The following is a 21,232-nucleotide window of genomic DNA, read 5'->3' as shown; positions in this document are numbered from 1 at the left end:
GCAATAATATCCTGTGCTATGCCTTTTGGATAGTAGGGAGAAGTGTATGTGGGTTCGTTATGAAGTAGGACATGTCAGCCCAGTCTGGCCTGGGTTCCCGTCGATGCCTGCTCCTGGGCATGATGGCACTGCAGGTAGTTGTTTAGGTATCCAGTGTTTGTCAAGGAGTGGGAAACCTAATTGCACACAGGGACTGGAGCACAAGGCATATCAGCAATCTGTATTATCCCAGAGTCGACCATGACATATAGATGACTTCTCCTTTTCATCAAGGCTGCATCTAAATTAAGATATTTTTTCTGTGCTTTTGATTTCATTCATGAGTCATGACATTACAGTTTCACATGTAGTAACTTTTATTTCCTGGTAAGATAAACAGATTTTTAGATAGCATATATTTCCTTGTTATTGATTGATATTTTTTCCTTCAGAATGTATTTGATAAAAATTTATTTCATTAAAACATTTGAGATACATGTCTTTCATTTATGCTATATATGCATTTTAAAATTCAACATAATACACTGGCAAAGTTAATGATTTTTAATGAACAAAACTATCATTTTTAAGAATGCAATGATGGTTACCCCAGTTAAGAAGAATACAGTAGCTTATTATCAGTTTTAAATAGCATGACATCCACAGATCACTTTAGGAATGTCTTTAAATATTAAAAAGTATTTATAATTCTTTTCCAAGTAAAATATGATATGAAACTATATTTTTAATGTTAATAGAACACATTTAAGTTGTAATCTAGAGTGATTTGTTAAATTAAGTGACTTCTCATTTGTCTGAAATTAAGTTTAGAATATCCTAACTATAAGACATGGTCTCATGGAGAATAGAATCACAGAAATTATGAGAGCAATATGCTGTAAAGGTTATTTTTATTGTCCTGTTTGCTTCCGGATTGTCCACAGTGACCCTAAAGGAATCAAATGAATATAAAAACGTGTATCATTTTAAAAATGATTTAGTGGGGATTAAAAAGAAATAAGAGCATATGCACATTTCTTTACTCCTTTAGTGCTGATGCTGATGAGTGAAAGTTTTACTTTTAATTTTAGAAGTAATTTTTGTCTGTCACCATAAAATAATATTGAATTTTCTTCTCTGCATAATTTCTCAGGAACTCTTTGAGAAACATGAATTGACACTTTAAAAATACTTAAAAGTAAATAATAAATAGCTGAAGTGCTTTTCGCCTTTGAATTATTTATAAGTCCAATCAAATTTTTTAGATATCATGTACATTTTAAATCAGTTGATGTATTAAATCTGATATAAGGACTGGAATAGAGGACAACTTACATCTAACTTTTCTTAATTTTTACAACTGGAATAGAATGACTTATAAAAATGATTCTTAAACATATCGTACATTAATATGCGATGTGTAGAGTTTTAAGGGATTTGAGCAGTCAGGTACTGAATCTGCGCTCTTAAATATATGATACATGTCATATAACTATACTTCCCATTGATATTAGATGAATAGTGAACATTTTGAGAGTGATTGTGTCTACATAAGGCATTTTTCAAATGTAAAATATATTTAATATCCTTTTCAGAATATATGTGAGAAGTGTTTAACTTTTTCCATCCTATCATATTTATTTAATTTTTTGTATTTCATACAGACTTTGTGATAAAGACCTTTAATTATATTCTTTTTGTTTTTCCTTGCTATTTTTCTCTATCTCTTTTATTTTAGCAACTGATGTTTTTATATAAAAATCCTTTTCATTTAAATTAGCTTCTCTCCTTTCTTAACTGCTTGAGTGGTTTATTCTACAAATATTTCCCAAGTGTTTGATCTAGTATATGTTTCATCAAAAGATTTATTTCTTAATGTTAATTGTCAGAAACTTTAGATCATAAATTGCCAAGCATGATTTAAATTTTTAGAAATATCATTTATTCACACTAGCAAGTCTAATTGTTAGACATAGCAGAGTTACTGACAACAGAGAAATGGTTATTTTTATTGGTTTATCAATATCACTTAAAGTCTTAGTTATGTGCAGAATCCCATCAGATTTTTCAAAATAATACAGTATATATCTTTTGCTGTATCTCTATACCTGTATTCCCCTACTTCAGGTTTTAAAGTAAATTATTGGGAATCTATTAAGCTTTTAAAAACTATTCTATGTAAGAATTTGTAGTCAGAAAAATATTGTTATTTTATTATACCTCAAACTAGAAATTTATATCTTCACAAACTTTTAAATGTATAATTTGTTTTCTTTAAGTTTTTTTTTTTTTTTTTTTTTTTTTTTTTAGCAGGACACATAAAGGAACAGGGTCATAGCCATCCATACCCTGAAGCCATCTGATTTTTATTCATTAATAGTTATATTTGGTGCGATATCTTTGCTTGTAGTGTTATTTTTCCTCATTTTTCTCTCCTGTACTGTATCTAATACCAATGTTTTACATACGCAAGATTAACAAAATTTGGGGCCTTTTTTGTTTTGGAAATTGAGTGAATTAAAGGGAGGATTTCTTTGGTTTTAAAGTTATATCTGTGGAGTATGCTTTTATTTAATTTTTGATTTTGTTCATAAACATTGTTATGAGCTTTGCTGGTGATATTACATTCTCTTGTTTATGTTTACTTACATAATGAGTGGATGAAATTTTATGAGTATTTGTAAATTTCTTGAAATTGCTTTCTTATGGGATTCATATCAAACTATTTGGGCATTACAATTATGGAAGTATTCCAGAAATCAGAAGTTCTGACCTGTGTGTATGCTGTTAAATTTAGCTACTCTGTACTCCTTGCCCAAAATGTTTAATGATTTCCAGTTTCGTTAACTATATTGAAAAATATAAAATTAAATATTCCCCTATAAGTCAATATTTGCATAATACTGTTAACTTGTTTTTTATTAGGTCATTCATTTCACTTTACAAATCCATTTCATACTTGTTATTAGATCCCTCTCTGGGCGCATTGTTGGAGGTGTGTGGTGGTTCTTTACCCTGATCATAATCTCCTCCTACACGGCTAACTTAGCTGCCTTCCTGACTGTAGAGAGGATGGTGTCTCCCATCGAAAGTGCTGAGGATCTTTCTAAGCAAACAGAAATTGCTTATGGAACATTAGACTCTGGCTCCACTAAAGAGTTTTTCAGGGTAAGAGATTCTGCTTTGTAGTTTCTGATTTTGTTCCTGAAATTTAACCTATTTAAACTTTGTTTCCCTCCCATAGTCAATTCCAAGGTACTATGTGAAAGTAACCCTAATTCTATTTCTGTTCTTGACCTTGTCTCTGCTTCTGACCCTTCCCTATCCCAATACTTAGGTCTAGCTCTAATTTCTGACTCCTAACTCCTCAAGAGAAAAACCACAATGTTGCAATGAAATCTGTTTTACCAAAATTGATTGTCCTTTTGGAACAACATTGAAGCAAAGTATAGTTAAGATTAGATTATTATGTTTTCAACAAAATATCTTATTTTTCTTTGATTTTAAATAAATATGACTGCATTTATCTTACCTAGTTCATAATTGAAAAACTCACATTCAAATCAATTATGTTAATTATGTGTGAGGAAACAGATTATGTTTATATGTGTCGATTCTGAATTTTCTGTGCAAAGCTTCCAAGGAGAAGCCAACAAAGGTCCTCCACTTCCTAACTTTTAAAATATGTAGCATATTTATACTGTGTCTATTAGATGTAGGTTACTTTTTTAACTTTTGTTCTTATGCTCTCTTTTTATAGGATAAGCCCAAGGCCCTGATGTTGGCATAATTTTCTTTCTTTCTATTATTGTGTGTATAAAACAACTCTTTCTATGAAAATGTTTAAATGCAGCTGATTAACATAGGTCTAAAGCCAATATTGGTGACATATAATGGTCTCTGATAATCTATAAATATCTTCAAATATATCTGAGTTTGAGTGAGATCTAGTCCAACTTATTCATGAATTAGGATTAGGACCTTCAAATGACCATCAGAATTTGAAGACTATCTCATGCTACATTACCTCTGGTCTCTTTTCTGAATAACTTCAGTTCAGCTGAAGATACTATGGGAGAAAGGGTTCTGGGAGTGGGAGTGGTAGAACCATAGCTAATAACAGGTAGTAACTTGGGTGTATGTGAAGAGTGCAGGACCTTGATGAATTAATTAGGTACCTCAATTTAAGTGCAAAGATGTGGACCATCAGCAGCTTTTTTTACTTTAATGCAGATTTTAGTATGAATCTTGTAATGTAGATTTGCCACGAATGACAATGTATTATCATTTCTAAACATATAGGCAACATGTGTATGAATACTCAGTTTTAAAATGTTGTATGTTCCTCAATTAGAAGTGCATTTAAAAGCATTTTTAATATTTGTATGCAGTGTGGCTTGCTTTTATCTCATTTGGAAAAATTAGGTGCTCCCTCTTGAAGTAAATGAGATCTATGAGAATGATGCAGATGCCTGTTATAACATGATTTACTTGGTGCTACTTTTGTTGATTAAAATTATCTTTTTTTTTTTTTTTTTTTTTTTTTTGAGACGGAGTCTCACTCTGTGGCCCAGGCTGGAGTGCCATGGTGTGATTGTGGCTCACTGCAAGCTCCGCCTCCCGGGTTCATGCCATTCTCCTGCCTCAGCCTCCTGAGTAGCTGGGACTACAGTTGCCTGCTACCACACCCAGCTAATTTTTTTTTTTTTTTTTTTTTTTTGTATTTTTAGTAGAGACGGAGTTTCACCGTGTTAGCCAGGATGGTCTCGATCTCCTGACCTCGTGATCCGCCTGCCTCGGCCTCCCAAAGTGCTGGGATTACAGGCGTGAGCCACTGCACCTGGTCGATTAATAATAATCTTAATTATTTTCAGACACTCTCTTCCAGTTGAGCATGCATCTGTGGAGAGTCTCAGTTATTACCTTGCTTGGACAATAGTAGTACCAGTTACTTTTCACTACTACACGTTCACATTCACAAAGCTTTTCAGTATATCTTCACTGAGTCAATCATAGAAACACGTGTCTTAATCACTAAGGTGCTAGAATCGTATGCCCAGTGTATTCACATTCCCTAGTAGACAAGATAAGAAAGCTAGTTGAGTCTGGGAAAAGAATGTTGCTACTTTTCTGTTTCAGTGCGCTAACCTCATGGAGCCCATTTGTTCCAATATGCAGTTGTGGAGGTTTTATAAGGTTGTGGAGCTTTTCTTCCCTAGAGTAATAGAGAAGTGATGATGGATAGTTAGCCAGCTGATGACTTCTATCTATCAGTATAGCTCCCCAAAGAAGTCTCTTATCCGTTACCTGTTTTAACCTAACAATATTTCTGTCTGATAGTGAGGGCAATGATTTTTGTTTGATATCTGTGCATTATTAAACAGAAGCTCAGATAATTTTGGGTATTTGATTAAATCCATGCAACTAATAAATATGCTGAGGTCTTTTCCTCCTAGCCAGGGTTCTTTCCATACACTATTTTTCCTTGTGCAGCAAAGTCTCTGGATTTATTTCACTGCCTTCGTGCTCTGTTCTTGGTTACCTCCACACTTGCTTGTGTAATGCTAGAACATCAGACATGGTTGAAACCCAAGCAAGTCCTCACCATTCCTCTCAAACTATCTCGAAAAGGAACTGTTGATGAAGTGACATTGGCTAGGTCTCAGTGCATATAATGTTGTAGTGAGCTTCTCCTTATCTAGAGAAAGAAGAGTGTGGGTTCAAACTTGTTTTAAATCACACTATTCTGTTTGTACCAAAAAAACAGAAGGCAACAAAACAGCAGGCATCACCAAAGAGAATAGGAACTTTATATGTTACTTCTTTCATTGAAGTATATGACGTGGTTGCAATTTTGGAAATTATGTATATTAAAGTTTTGTTTCTTCAAGTTGAATTAAATAAAAATGTTGCTAGTTCATGAGTAATTTTGAGCAATTTTGCTAACTGTATTACAATAATATTTGATAATTGGATGCCATGATGACAATAGTGAGGAAAATCTTATTTAAGCTTCTGATTCTCAAAATGTTTTCTAGGATACTATGGCTTTCCAACTGTATCCATCAAGTATCATACTTTTCACATAGAGTTGACGAATTAGTACAGGGAAACTGCATAACAGATTCCCTTTGAGTCAATAACTTTTTTTCATAGAACGTTATGTAAAATATTGAACAAAATGAAGCTAATTTAGAGACATTTTAAAGAAAAAAAGATTTGATTTTCATTAATCTTGTTTCCTTAAATCATAGGGTGAACTGCAGTATGTCTATTGGCTATAGTGTGGTTGAATTGCTGAGTTTCTGTGGAAAAATATGGCAAACGGAATTCTTGTTTCTATACCTAAAATTAACATTCACCACAGGTCTTGGGTTCATCCTCTCTCAACTTTCCTTTGGTCCTAAAGAATTTTGGGACTTCTGTGTAAGGTAGATACAGAACAGGGTGAATGCTGGCAGACTGATTATTATGGTGTCCAGCCTATCAGGAAAGGGATATGGATGAAGTGGGCTGAAGCAAGACTGAAAACATGTATTGCTTACTTTGTTCTCTGCTCATTCATTATGCTTACTTTCCGAGTCAAGACCCGGTAAAATAGCTGATTACACATGCAATAATGCACTTTTATCACTTGCTAATCTTTAAAGTTCTAACATTTATCTTCATGTTTTGTAATGTGGCTTTATTTGGCTTTAGTGATAGCTTTGTCCTTTTTATGGTCGTTTACAACTGGGAATTTTATTAGTTATATTATTGCTAAATTTTCTGCTATCACTGAGTTTATCAAGTCAACTGATAAATTGGTTTTCATCATAGCCAGAGATTTGGATTTAGCATTGCAGACATGGATTTGAGAAGTTAGGTCATTTTCTAAATTTCAAATAGTAACTAACTGAAAAATTAAAAGTAAGTTGAGGCCATTTAGAAATGAAAGTCCAATTCTAAAACAGGATTCAGAATTTTGAACTCCTAGTCTTTTGTCTCAATGTCAATTGTTTCCTAAAAGTATATTCTTGTTGAAATAAAAGCACTTCATATAAATTCATAAGATGAATATTTTGTTTAATAGTTAGGGATCTGTTTTGTACTGACATGATGTTTGTTTTTCCATTAAAGTCTAAGATATTTTCAGATTTCAGGTAAATCATAACAAACCACATTATATTAATATCACTTTAGTAAAGTCAGTGAGTATGTAATTGTCATAGAAGTTCAATTTAAGCTGCAGATTTTCTAATTGAAAATCTATACTTTCCTTCAGTGATGATCATTAAACGAAACATTCATGAAATATGTACTTTGTTTGCTTGAAAGAGAGAGTAAATGGAGAACAATCTTGTAACCACCAAGAGATGTGAGGAAAATGAGTCTGTCTTCATTTTCTGCAGTTTTCTGTTTATGGAACTCATGCACATCCTTGTACAGAGTGAAAGATAAAGTCTGAATCATTTTGGAGTTACTGATCATCCCTAATTATAGTGCCACTGTAGCATACCTATAATTAAGAGAGAATTAGCCTTTCAATTATAAGCCACTATTTTTAGAGCTTCACATTTTAATAATCTCTTATCTCAATAAAATAGGACAGATCTTAAATTAGATGACTTTGTGTAGAAAATGATTGTATAGGACCCATATGCAGTATGTTACTACAGAAACCTTGATTTTTAAGGACAGGAAATGGTTTTCTTATCTAAACCTATCATTGGCCTGTCAAACCACAAAGCACAAGTATTAGCTTGCAGATAGGAAGTAGCTCTTCGTGCCTGTGCTGTCTCCCACACTGCAATCTGTTCCTTCTGGTTGTCTCCTCTGGGAGGATGAGGGACACAGATTATTCTCTAAATATATGGTCTACTTTGATGATAATGTTGAAAGAAAAAGATTCTGAACATTGCCAAAATAAAGGTATTTGCCTTCTTGTTTAATGCAGTTTGTTCCATCTGCAAAAGATATTTAATCTGGTAGTAAACCACGAGACTCTACTGTTATTACTCAGCATTGTAGACTTTTTATAGAGTTTAGAAATAGTATAAATAATGGATAACTAATATTAATGCAGCTGTTACTTACCAGTGAAATAATTAGTTTGAAATTTTCCATGTGCATACATGGTCTCCTATATAATCAATATTACAAGAGAATTAAAATAATTGTGAGCATTTTTTTTAAAAGACGGTAACCTTTTTTCAACTCTCTCTATGGCTTACGATACACTTATTTATATTTACATATGAAAACATTCCTGAAATATAATTGCAAATAAAAATGTTCTAGCCATTATGACACTTCTTCTATGGAACTATATTAATTGCTATTTCATTAAAGTTACATTTAAATCAGTTATTGTTTGTGTTTAGTAATAATACAGCGTGATTTCTTTTTTGACATGTTATAAATAATGGATTTCACGAATCTGTGATTCCCCATACTTATTTTATTATTCCTGGTATTGCTAATACCAGGTTGCCTCTACTGCCTGCCACAGTTGCCTCTACTGCCTATTTCTATGAAGGCAGAAATATGTATGTCTATGATACATATGTATATATCTATTTATCAATACATAATATCTTTCAAATATTTTGGAAATAAAATGAGTATAGCCATTTGTGTCTCTATATATGTAGAACATTACTCATATCGAAATAGACCTTTCATAGATGTGTCATCCATGCTTAAATATTTAAATAGTTTCAAAAATAGTAGGTGTTAAATAAATGCTGAATGTGAATAAATAAGGAAAAAATAGCATCGTATGCATATGTTGCAAGTCACTCATGCATGGTTAGTCATCTATTACAAATTTTTCTTCCTTAGTTTTTTGGGGGCTTGATTATAGCAGAACAATCTGCACAGCTGACAACTCTTGCATGCCCAATCCTTCTGTAGATGATCCAGGAGACGTTAAAATCATTTCCTCTCTGGTTGGCAGTTTTTATTTCTCTGACATTTTAATTTTTATCACCATTCCACAGAACATCTGAGAAAGCATTGAATTCATAAAGCATCCTAAATGTATTTATGAATACATTTAGCCTAAGTTGCCTTCGGGAGAACCCATGATCTCTGATTTCAGCTAACACTAGTGGGTTAACAATACTGGAAGGGTCAAAATGTTCCCTTTAAAATGTATTGCCCAGTTTAAGGACCGTGCAGCTCATTCAGTAGTTCTTAAATTTCACAGGAAGAGAAAAATAAGGAAATGTAGAGGAAGCCATGATGAAACATATGTTTTTGGTGACCCAGTGCTAAGGAAGGTGTATGTCTGCTTGTTGAATTGTAATTATTGTGCAAAGTGGCAGCTTTTCCCAGGGTAGATGTGTTATTTTGGTCATTCTCTTTCCATAACTATTCTTTGTAAATATCAATGTGCTCTGTAACCATGCAATTGTGTCTTTTAAAGACCAGTCTTGCGATACACTGGCTAAATAATTTGACTAATCAGATTACAGGAGACTTTCTATTATTGTCCATACCAAAGAGAAAGCATTCATTTTCATACCAATAGGAGATCATGAGAACAATTCATCTAGAAGGAAAGGTTAAAACAATACAGAAGTGATTTGGGTTTAGTCTCTCATTTCAAAACCTTTCTAAAATTCCTGTTTAAATGCTTCACAGAAAATATTAATTTCAGAATAAATTACAGGTGCTTTAAATGCCTTAGATTTCAATTCACTTTATTATTTTATTTAACTAAAAGAATCATCTCTGCCTACCTGTGTTGGATCTTTCACACTAGTTGCCATGGTGATAAACATGGTCCCAGAGCTCTGTAGAGAAGAGAATGGAATTGTTCAATTATTTAAATATATAGGAATCAAATCTCAACTAAATATAAGTATTACTGATAACATTTTGAAAATTATTCAATTAGACTTTTGATATTTGAAGGAAAATTTGATGGTTCACTTCTATAATCCTAACACTTTGGGAGGCCGAGGCAGGCAGATCACGAGGTCAAGAGATCAAGACCATCTTGGTCAACATGGTGAAAATCCATCTCTACTAAAAATAAAATCCAAAAATTAACTGGGTGTGATGGCATGCGCCCAGCTACTCTGGAGGCCGAGGAAAGAGAATAGCTTGAACCCTGGAGGTGGTGGTTGCAGTAAGCCGAGATCATGCTACTGCACTGCAGCCAGGCAACAGAGCGAGACTACGTCTCAAAAAAAAAAAAAAAAAAAAGAAAAGAAAATTTGATATTAAAGTAATTTATATTTTGCATTTCTGGCAGATAATTTTGCCCTAGCTTCTACTAAGTGATTAGCCAAAGCAAAGAAATTGGTAAAGGTGGTTGCTTATTTTCATAGGGAAATGATTTTTTGTTTATTTGTTTGTTTGTTTCTTGAGACAGGGCCTCACTCTGTCACCCAGGCTGCAGTGCAATGGCACAGTAATGGCTCACTGCAACCTCAACCTCCTGGCTTGAACTAATCCTCCTGAGTAGCTGGCACCATAAGTGTTCGTCACCACGCTCAATCAGTTTCTAAATTTTTTTGTAGAAACGGGATCTCCCTATGTTGCCCAGGCTGGTCTCGAGCTCCTGGGCACAAGTGATCCTCTCACCCTGGCCTCCCAGAATGCAGGTATTATAGGTGTGAGCCACCTTGCCCAGCCCAAAAATGAAATTTTAAAAATAAAATGGAAATTGGACAAATCAAGCGATGACAAATATTCTTAAAGTTTCAAAATACGATATTTCATAGTGTCTTTAAAGGAACAAAGATCTTATCATAGTAGAAGATGTTTTATAGATTCTAAAATTTATAGTATCTCTCTCAAATCTTATAGTCTATGTGGCTTCTTTAACAATGTTGAGTAGAATTAAAAGTTTCATATTAGCATTAAAATTTAAACAAAATTAGAGGCTTGTGTGAATATTTGTGCTTTTCAAAATGAAATATACCAAGCATTAAAATGATTACAGACATGTTATTGTGGCTAGCATCTGATAAATACAAATAAGAAATATATAAGATTACCTTTTCTTACCTGTATATAAAAAGTATAAAATCATTGTCCTATATAATTTTGCTCCAAATACTTTTCTCACTCGTCTTTCATTCCTGACATAGCAAAAAGAATGTAGACTTAAGCTAAATCCTTTCATAAGGCAGACAGTGACGACTGATGAAACAACTTTGATCTTTTTATCAGAAAGATTGAGATCAGAGCCTTCAAACATTTGTTTCAGGATACAGATACACTTTCCATGTATGGTTTAGTAATGTGATATTTGAGGATAAGAAATGTAGAAAGTATCATGGTCATTGACTTACCAAAGGGATTTATACTGATACTACAAGGGGCCCATTCTGTCTTGTGTATATTAGTGGGATTTTCCTGGTTACTTTTGAATTTGCAGCCATTTTTCCTTTTATGTTACTTCCTAAATTCTAGGGTTTTGTTTTTGTTGTTGTTGTTGTTGTTGTTCATTTCCTTATTTTGAAATCAAGTTCAGTGCTTGTTTTTTTTTCATAGTCAAATTTTCTTAAGGTTGTTAGAACCTTCCTTCTTTCCTTCTATCCCTCCTTCCTTCCTTCCTTCCTTCCTTCCTTCCTTCCTTCCTTCCTTCCTTCCTTCCTTCCTTCCTTCCTTCCTTCCTTCCTTCCCTCTTTCATTCTTTCTTGTAACCTCAAAATATTGAAACACTGCTCTTTAGCTTGGCAGTGGGATATATAGAGATATTTCCTAAAGCAGTGGTAGCTGGTTACAGAGTACAGTGCAAATGGTCTCGTAGTGTTCCTAGTTTCCAAAAAACCAACTGTGCTGCCCTGAAAATTTGTTCATTTATAATGAAAAAGACTTTTAAATTAGGATAGTTCACTAACACAACCAATTTTTCTCATAATTACATTCACTTTTTAATTGCATAAACACACACACATACACACAAACATCGAAAATGCAGTATTTCTGAATTCATGTTGTTGAGGTTAGATCAAGATGCTGAATTAAAATATATTAAGCCATTATCTCACATTGCAGATAAGTTCCTTCTATGTGGTGATCTCTAATGTCCATATCATCTGTAAAGACAGAAGTTAGATTACAAATGAGCTTCCAATTTATGTTCATATTAGAGATACCATGACATTTATTGAGTTAATCATCCAAACAATTCTTGAATATACCTTACAAATTCGTTAAGAGTCACTATTTTTATTGACAATCTAATCTATTTTGTTACAGTTTTCATTGTTATGGTCTTTAGAAAGTTCTTACAAGATCAAAGCTTGTATCTTAAGTCTTTTCATTTATTTGTCCTAATTCTGGCTTAATTGTTTTCTTTTGCATATTATAGACACATCAAATATATGGAGAGAACTATCATCTCTTTCTTAACTTTTCTTATCACTAACCTTAAAATTCTAAATTCCCTCAACCATTAATTATTATATTTTCAAACCCTTCCTATGGTTTTCACATATTTTAATTGCAGGTTTGCCCATGTTATTCTTGCAATGTGATATATAGATCTGGGGTCTGATTTCATCTACTTATAGAGGATCTTTTAAAATTTTTTTTTATTTCAATAGGTTTTGGGGGAACAGGTGGTGTTTGGTTACATGAATCAGTTCTTTAGTGGTGATTTCTGAGGATCTTGACCTGAATCTGAAAATTAAGACTTCAGACCACAATTTCAATCTGAACATTTGTGTTGTTCAGGCAGCCCAGTGTTTACATGGAGAAAAAAAAAAGACTCTAATGAAATCATGCATTCTTCAGTTACTACAATCACACCATTCTCTATTACTCCATTGCTATTTATTTTGCTCACTTATTATATCCTCTTTGGCCTTTAAAGTATTTGAAATTAAAATTCTGTTATCTAGACTCTATAATTTCATTTAAAATCTTTAAGTTGATTAGCTTTTGTGGTAACTGCATGGAATTAATCGTTTGCCTTAATTTGAAGTTTACTGAAAACCTGGTTGATTTTAATGAATTGTGGTAAGCCTCATGTATTCTATTCTATGAATATGAATTGATTGAAGTTACATGCCAACTTTTGCATTCACTCCTGTTTAATTTTACATTAGTTTTTTTTTTTTGTTTGTTTTTTGGGGTTTTTTTTTTTTTGCTCATTGTCCTAATCCCATAACACTGATTCTATCATATACAATAGTAATATCTGCAAATTTGAAATATTTGTCATGTATATCTTCATCCAGATTGTTGACTGAAATACTAGACATAATGGAAATAAGTATATAATCAGTGGTATAACAGCAGCTTCTGTTGAAATCAGCATTTGTATACAAAGGAATATTCAATGTTTTTAAAATATGATTGATATTTTCATCACAAACTCGTCTAATTTCCATAAACCTAATTTTCTATCTCAGCCACAAAAATATGATATACTTTTCAAATGTTTTGATCGTAATCAAGATGTTCGTGATAGATCTTGAATGCACCAATTGAACAACACTATTAAAAATAACACTAATGGCCGGGCGCGGTGGCTCACACCTGTAATCCCAGCACTTTGGGAGACCGAGGCGGGCAGATCACGAGGTCAGGAGATCGAGACCATCCTGGCTAACACGGTGAAACCCCATCTCTACTAAAAAAATACAAAAATAATTAGCCGGGCGTGGTGGCGGGTGCCCGCGGTCCCAGCTACTTGGGAGACTGAGGCAGGAGAATGGCGTGAACCTGGGAGGCGGAGCTTGCAGTGAGCCCAGATCGCGCCACTGCACTCCAGCCTGGGCGACTGAGCAAGACTCTGTCTCAGAAAAATGAATAAATAAATAAATAAATAACACTATTAAAAATGAAAGATGGGGTCATAGGGGTATCACTTGCTCTTCCTCTACATTATCAATTCACATTGTATGCGTATATGTGCACATATAGTTAATATATAAGGTATAAAGAGTAGGCATTCCATTAATTATGTCATTTACCATTCATAAGGGAATGAGAACATATGGAAATAACATTTGCATTGTCAACTTTAAAGTCATCGCATTTTAAGCATAAAAATTACCAAAAGATAAGAATACTGTGAATACTACAAGCATTAGCACGTGATATGGTTAGCCTTTGGATCACCACCCAAATTTCATCTTGAATTGTAATCCCTATAACCCCCGTAATCCCCATGTGTCAAGGGAGAGTCCAGGTGGAGGTAATTGATTCATGGAGGCGGTTTTCCCCATGCTGTTCTTGTGATAGTGAGTGAGTTCTCATGAGATCTGATGGTTTTTTAAGTGGCTCTCACCCTTTGCTCGGCACTTCTTCCTGCCACCTTGTGAAGAAGGTACTTTGCTTCCCCTTTGCTTTTCGCTGTGATTTTAAGTTAAATGAGTCCTCCCCAGCCATGCTGAACTGTGAGTGAGTCAAACTCTTCCTTTTATAAATTACCCAGTCTTGTCCAGTTCTTTATAATAGTATGAAAACGAACTTATATAACATGACTCTAGTTTGATCACATTTGAGAGTAATTTCAAAACGCCAAAGAGAGCTCTGAGACTTAGATTTACTTCTGGTGGATTAAAATGCTGCGACGGCCTCTAGTTTATTCAAGCCTCAATTTACTTATAAATTATATGTAGATATTTACTGGATTGCTCCAAATTTTATAATATTGTTAAGTGACTTTTTTGTTTTTACCAAAACATTTTTAATCTAAACTCTATGCTGAGGATTTTTATGGTTTAGTGTATATACACATCTATTGAAAATTTGGATATCCAGGTGTTATTCTTGGTTCTTCTGTGGGCTAATGAGTTATGCTAACTTGGGAAAGGTAATCTTTTTGAATCTTGATTCTATAATAAATGGCTTAGATTGTAAAATTTTTAGATTTTTAAGATTCATTCTAGTACTAATCATTTGAAAACCATAAACTGTTAAAAATACTTATAATTGGCCGGGCGCGGTGGCTCACGCCTGTAATCCCAGCACTTCGGGAGGCCAAGGCAGGTGGATCACGAGGTCAGGAATTCAAGAGCAGTCTGGCCAACATGGTGAAACCCCATCTCTACTAAAAATACAAAAAAATAGCCAGGCATGGTGGTGGGCGCCTGTAATCCCAGCTACTCGGGATGCTGAGGCAGGAGAATCACTTGAACCCAGGAGGTGGAGATTGCAGTGAGTGGAGATGGCGCCATTGCACTCCTAGGCTGGAGTGAGACTCCATCTCAAAAAAAAAAAAAAAAAAAAAAAAAAAAAAAAAAAAAAAAAAAAAAAAAAAACAGTTATAGGCGGGGCGTGGTGGCGCACACCTGTAATCCCAGCACTTTGAAAGGCTGAAGCCGGTGAATCAACTGAGGTCAGGAATTTGAGACCAGCCTGACCAGCATGGTGAAACCCTATCTCTACTAAAGATACAAAAATTAGTTTGGCGTGTTGGCGGGTGCCTGTAATCCCAGCTGCTGCGGAGGCTGAGGCAGGAGAATTACTTGAAACGGGAGGCGGATATCACACTGAGCCGAGATCGCGCCACTGCGCTTCAGCCTGGGCGACAGAGCGAGACTTCGTCTCAAAAAACAAAACTGTCCGGGCGCAGTGGCTCATGCCTGTAATCCCAGCACTTTGGGAGGCGGAGGCGAGTGGATCACTTGAGGTCAGGAGTTCGAGACCAACTTGACCAACATGGAGAAACCCCGTCTCTACTAAAAATACAAAATTAGCCCAGCGTGGTGGCGCGTGCCTGTAGTCCCAGCTACTCTGGAAGCTGAGGCAGGAGAAAAGCTTGAACCTGGGAGACGGAGATTATGGTGAGCCAAGATCGCGCCATTGCACTCCAGTCTGGGCAACAAGAGCAAAACTCCGTCTCAAAAACAAAACAAAACAAAACACACACAAAAAAGCCTTATAGTTGTAATTGTTAATAAATACCATTTACATTTTTAAGAAGCTGAGAAATCACATCATTTTAGTGTTAGAAGTACAGTTTAATGTGAATCTTGTTAATATTTTAAAATTAGTTTTATTTAAAATGATAAATTAATCATATAAAAATTTTCATGAAAACAAATCAAACTACTTTTCTATAAATTGTTTTATTAACTGTAACTCTTTATAAGCAACTAATTTATTGTATTTTAATAAAAAACTGGGAAACACTGTGAGGTTTTATATAAAATGTCATGATTACCTCGTGCATCTGATTTTAATTATTCGAAAAATATTTTATGCTCACTTGATTCATTACTTCATGGAATTGAGTTTGAATACAATTATTTTTTAATCCCAAAACTGAAACCTGACATTTTAGTAAAGCTTAATGTGCAAAGGAATGTCTAGAGAAATATTTTTATTGACTTTATTCAAGTATTTACCATTAATTTTTAAATTTCATATATGTAATATATGATGTAGTCTTTGTGTAAAATAAAATTAATATGTAAGCAAAACCCATTATCTTTAGCCAAATGAATAAGAAGTAGTAAGTCAGTGGACTTAAGCTCTGTGAAAATCTTTATTGATACGACACAACTTTATTATTCAGGCATGCTTAATTTATATGAAATGTTTCTTCAACAATGCTAGACAGTGAGCATATTTTTCCTTTGACTCTTTGAGTGGATATTAATATGACACACTTATTTTCTGTGAATTGTTAGTTGAACTGATATGCCTATTAATAATACAAAACCATGGAAAGAGATATAAATAGCTATGTTCAAAGAAACTTGACTTCTTAAGAAACACAGAGAAGTCAAAGTATGCACCAGATGAAACTATAGGCATCATTTTTCTCCTCATCGAAATGTGATGGCAGATGTTGTTACTGGTGCACTGGACGCTGGCAGTCTCCCAGGATGGAAATCAAGAGAAACTACCAATTATAGCTACAAAAATAAAGTTTATTAGCTTGTGCACAAGGGACACATCACTGAGAAAGGGAAAGGAATGCTCCATGAGGGTAGTGTGTATGTTAGTTTTATAAGATCTTTCTATAGGGAAGGATTCTATCACGACTTTCTAGAGCTTGGGCAGTGGCACAACATGCTACATATATCATATGTAGCGTTAGCATTTTAAATCTTCCCCCCGGGGAACTATTTTTAGCACTAAAATAAGAAAAGGGTAACTATAGGTTGGAGTTTAATTCTAACTGTGCATGCAGTGGCTCCAGGGAAGTCCCTAACCTTCTGAAATAAAAACTTACAATTAAGAGCTTCTTGGGAGTTTTGTTACTGATTGACTGAGAGTTAGATAAGCTAGAGCTTGAGTGAGGGGCTTTTATCCTTTTTCTCCAGCCCATATTAAAACAGGGAGCCAACCAGCCTGCTCGTCTCAATGTCATCCTGAATAATTTCATTTCACTTTATTATGCTTGCTTAAAGAATGATTGTATTTGATTTAACATGTAGCTTCAAAATACAAAGTCTTCCAGCCAGGCACAGTGGCTCACACCTGTAATCCCAGCACTTTGGGAAGCCAAGGCGGGTGGATCACCTGAGGTCAGGAGTTCAAGACCAGCCTGGCCAACATGGTGAAACCCTGTCTCTACTAAAAATACAAAAATTAGCCAGGCGTGGTGGCAGGCCCCTGTAATCCCAGCTACTAGAGAGGCTGAAGCAGGAGAATTGCTTGAAGCCGGGAGGCGGAGGTTGCAATGAGCCAAGATCATGCCATTGCACTCCAGCCTGGGGGACAAGAATGAGACTTCATGTCAAAAAAAAAAAAAAAAAAAAAAGAAAAACACAGTCTTCCTTGGCTTAGCTGTATGGGATACACACACATATATGTAGGATATATATACACACACACACATATATATCTGTGTGTGTGTACATATATATATATATAGAGAGAGAGAGTTTAAATTTCTTGAAAAGCAGCATGTAGATTTGGGGAAAAGGTAGAAAATCAAGGTGCAGTTATTCCTGAGAAAGACTTGTAACTCTTCCCTGGGGCCATCTTGACAGAAATTATTGTCAACCCCTTTGTTTTCCTTTTGCATTGCATCATGTTCTTCTCTGGACCAGCATTCAGATCAGTATTACAGATGATGGGAAATTATGTGGTTTATTTTAAAAGTCTGTATGGCTTGCCTGTGTTCCCTTTTCTACTTTGGTAAAATTTGCTCAGATGTAGATATTGCTTGTGAGGGTGGAGATCATCATTACCTGGCGTTCATCTCCAAAGTCCACACAAAGGGGCTAATTGAGGCAATTCGATTTGTATTTGATTTGCATTTTCTATACAATTGCTTAAATTATCTGTGTGCTTTTGGTAGAACAATGTGTGCATGTAACATGAAATTGCTGGATTCCAGAATTTTAACAGGAAATGCTATTAATAACAGTATCTTAGCTGACCACATGGTATTACACTATTTTTTAGTGTATTTGTAAATATATTCTAAGAAATAAGTAGTCAAGACGCTGGAGTGGATCTAATGATTGTAGTGTGCCTTGATCCCCAGTGCATCAGGTAGACCATTAACATATTAATTAGGCCAAACTAAACATTGTCGCTTACATTAACCTATTATGTTGGCGCAAAAGTACTTGTAGTTTTGCCATTGAAAGTAGTGGCAAAAACAGCAATTACTTCTGCACCAACCCAGTGAAAAATAACTATAATTTATCATGTGTCTTCTTAGATGAGAAGCCCAGAGAAGAACTTTACTTTGCCTTTGGAATGTTTTTCTGCTGATTACTTTTTTACTTTTATTTTTTATTTTTGCTATGATTTTGGAGAAAATCAAGATTTCTAGGCATCATTTTTATTATTTAGTGTAACACTTTTTCTGATATGTTCAATAGAAAGTAAATACATATATTCTGAATTGTCTCTCAGTAAGAATGTCATCAGATTCCTCCAATTCTTGTTTTGAAAGTAGCTATGAAATTCAAATTAATAAATGTCTTGTCCTAATGAATCACAGTTTTCAACAGAACAGTATTATAATGTTTATGAATTGTCCTATTTGTCTACCTTTGGCTAAATATGTTCAAACAATAGTTCTTGAAAAGATATGGTGATGAAAACATTTTGTTAACTTTGTTTAAAAAGTGAACAGTAGACTAACAACTGAGAGTCAAATGAATTAGCTAATTGAGGAAAAAAATGTCTATCTTACAGAAATTCTGACTTATGAAAAAAGTTACTTTCAGTCTGATTCAGTATCATCAATGTGTATTTTAAAGTCTTTATAGTTTATAGATGTTATTAATCTACGATCACGTCATAAAATCATGCTCATTCTAAGAATATGTCATATATGTTATAATACATGTGAAACCCCCTTATAAAAAATGACTGAGTAACAGAACTTGTATGTCTAGGTGACCTAACATACCAGGAGCAATATATCTTCTAAATGATTCCAAGCTGCAAAGACAGTTATCAATAGCTCAGACGAAAGTAGCTAGGTCCATTTTTTTTTCTAGATTGTATTTTAAAGTCCTTTCATTCTTGGAAATACTATATTTACACTTAGAGAAATATTCTTAAAATCAGCAGAAAATATTTTATGAATGAAACAGAAAATGGTATTGCTACTTTTTGAATTCTCTCTGAAGGGCATTCATATCTATGAAGCATTTCATGTAATATTTTAATGTCTCAAAATTGATATTTTAAACTTGGAAAAACTGACATTTAATGGATGATTTGATAAAACAATTATGTCATCATTTTGAATTCTTCTTTATCAGCCTGTGGTTTTGTTCCAAAATTGTGATATTGACATCATGTTTTTATGAGAATTCATATTATAAAAAGACTTTGAGGTTTAGCAAGATTGTTTACTATTTAATCAAACTCAAATGCTATAACTAATCTTTCAATTTGGTTGAGAATATGAAGGCAGACTATAGGAGAAAAAAACAAATAAGCAGTTTCTACATTAGGCAAAATTTCAGATAAAGCAAAAACGGTTTATCATTCCTAACCAAATCACAAAATAGCCAATTGGCATACATTTATTAAGAACCTACTATGTACAAAGTGTCACGCTAAACATAGCTGGGGTCCTAGTAAAATTTTCAGTCTCATAGATATGCTTTTACAACAGAGAGAAAGCTTGATTTCCTAGGCAATAAATTTTAAAATCTGAAATCTGAAGTGGCATTGTTTGGTAATAGATTTAACAGTGGTTTACTTAATTAGGTGAGAGAAAAAGTATTAAGAAGTAAGGAATGTTGACCTATATTTACGGTTAAAGTATCTTTTTCCGTAGACATCTAGGCCTTCTGCCTGCATAGGCCACTGAGCTGAAATGGTTCATGAGCCTGTCTCAATACAACAGCCCCTACTCAAATGGTAACAGTGAGAAACACAACTAAAGTCTGAGCATCTCTGTTATGCTGTCCATAAACCCCAGTGATAACAAGTATACTCTATACTCTATTTGCACTTGACCCAAGACTTTCACCAAAATAGAGTGCTTTTATATGTAAAGCTACCTGAATCCTTAGGGCAGTATTATAAAACATTTGGATTTATATCATATGTCTGCTTTTTGTAAGGTAAAGGTTATATTTTTAAAATTCCTTAGAATAAAAAAACAAATAACCCCCCCCAAACCTCTTGAGTTTTAAAAGTACGTCTTCAATTTCAATTTTCCATTTCAAACTTACTAAATTAAAATAACAAAAGGGTTATTCAAAGTCATCTTCCCAAAAGGGATTAAAGTCATGTGAGAAAGTTGTGAATAGAAAAATAAGCAGACATTCAAATGCTTTGACTTTCCAACTCTATGCTTACCTTTTTTTGAATCTGAATAGGAAGTATTAAATGACTCTTTTGATGTGTATCTTTGCTTTTGAGTCCATTAAGTTTTAAGATAAATATTCCTTCAATAATACAGTTTCAATTAGCCCTTCTTTCTTTCGTATCTGTCACTGATAAGAATGTTGGTTTTTTTTTTCAGTATATCTTGAAATAAATGGTTTTTGGTGTTTAAATATTCAAAGAAAAAAAATCCTGTTTAATTAAAAGAAAACTTCAATGGCCAAAGAATATTCTTCAAAAAATCGGTGTTACTCTAGAAACATTTCAGTCAGTATCAGATAGAAGCTTCCAGCATAATATTATCTTTATTCTGCAGCTAATAGGCATTTCATTAGGATCTCACCACTTACATGCCTGACCAATTCACATTACACAGATCCTGTTCTACCACTAATTAGGAATAGACCATTTAGGATTTGGGCAGCAAAGATACCCTTTTTATTGTCTCCTAATTTGAATTATTCCTATAGATTGTATAGTGCATTTTTCAATTTATTTTGGATTGTGACTATTTCAGATGACTTCTAGACATAAAGTA

At 33.9% G+C, this 21,232-nt stretch overlaps 1 protein-coding gene across 4 annotated transcripts in view; it reads left to right on the top strand.

The window, feature by feature from the left end:
* Positions 1-21,232, top strand: part of LOC105488623 (glutamate ionotropic receptor AMPA type subunit 2) — a 147,727-nt gene that overhangs the window by 122,590 nt on the left and 3,905 nt on the right. For all 4 annotated transcript variants that reach the window (XR_011620875.1, XM_011752846.3, XM_011752845.3 and 1 more), the window contains exon 12: positions 2,949-3,147. Coding sequence is in view for 3 of the 4 variants with exons in the window: in XM_011752846.3 (XP_011751148.1) it covers positions 2,949-3,147 (199 nt within the window). In the remaining variant the exon portion in view is untranslated. The remainder of the gene's footprint in view (positions 1-2,948; positions 3,148-21,232) is intronic.

Source organism: Macaca nemestrina, chromosome 3 (genome assembly GCF_043159975.1).
Source record: "Macaca nemestrina isolate mMacNem1 chromosome 3, mMacNem.hap1, whole genome shotgun sequence".
NCBI lineage: Eukaryota > Metazoa > Chordata > Mammalia > Primates > Cercopithecidae > Macaca > Macaca nemestrina.
The sequence above is the reverse complement of the archived record's forward strand: the minus strand, read 5'-3'. Positions and strand labels throughout refer to the sequence as shown.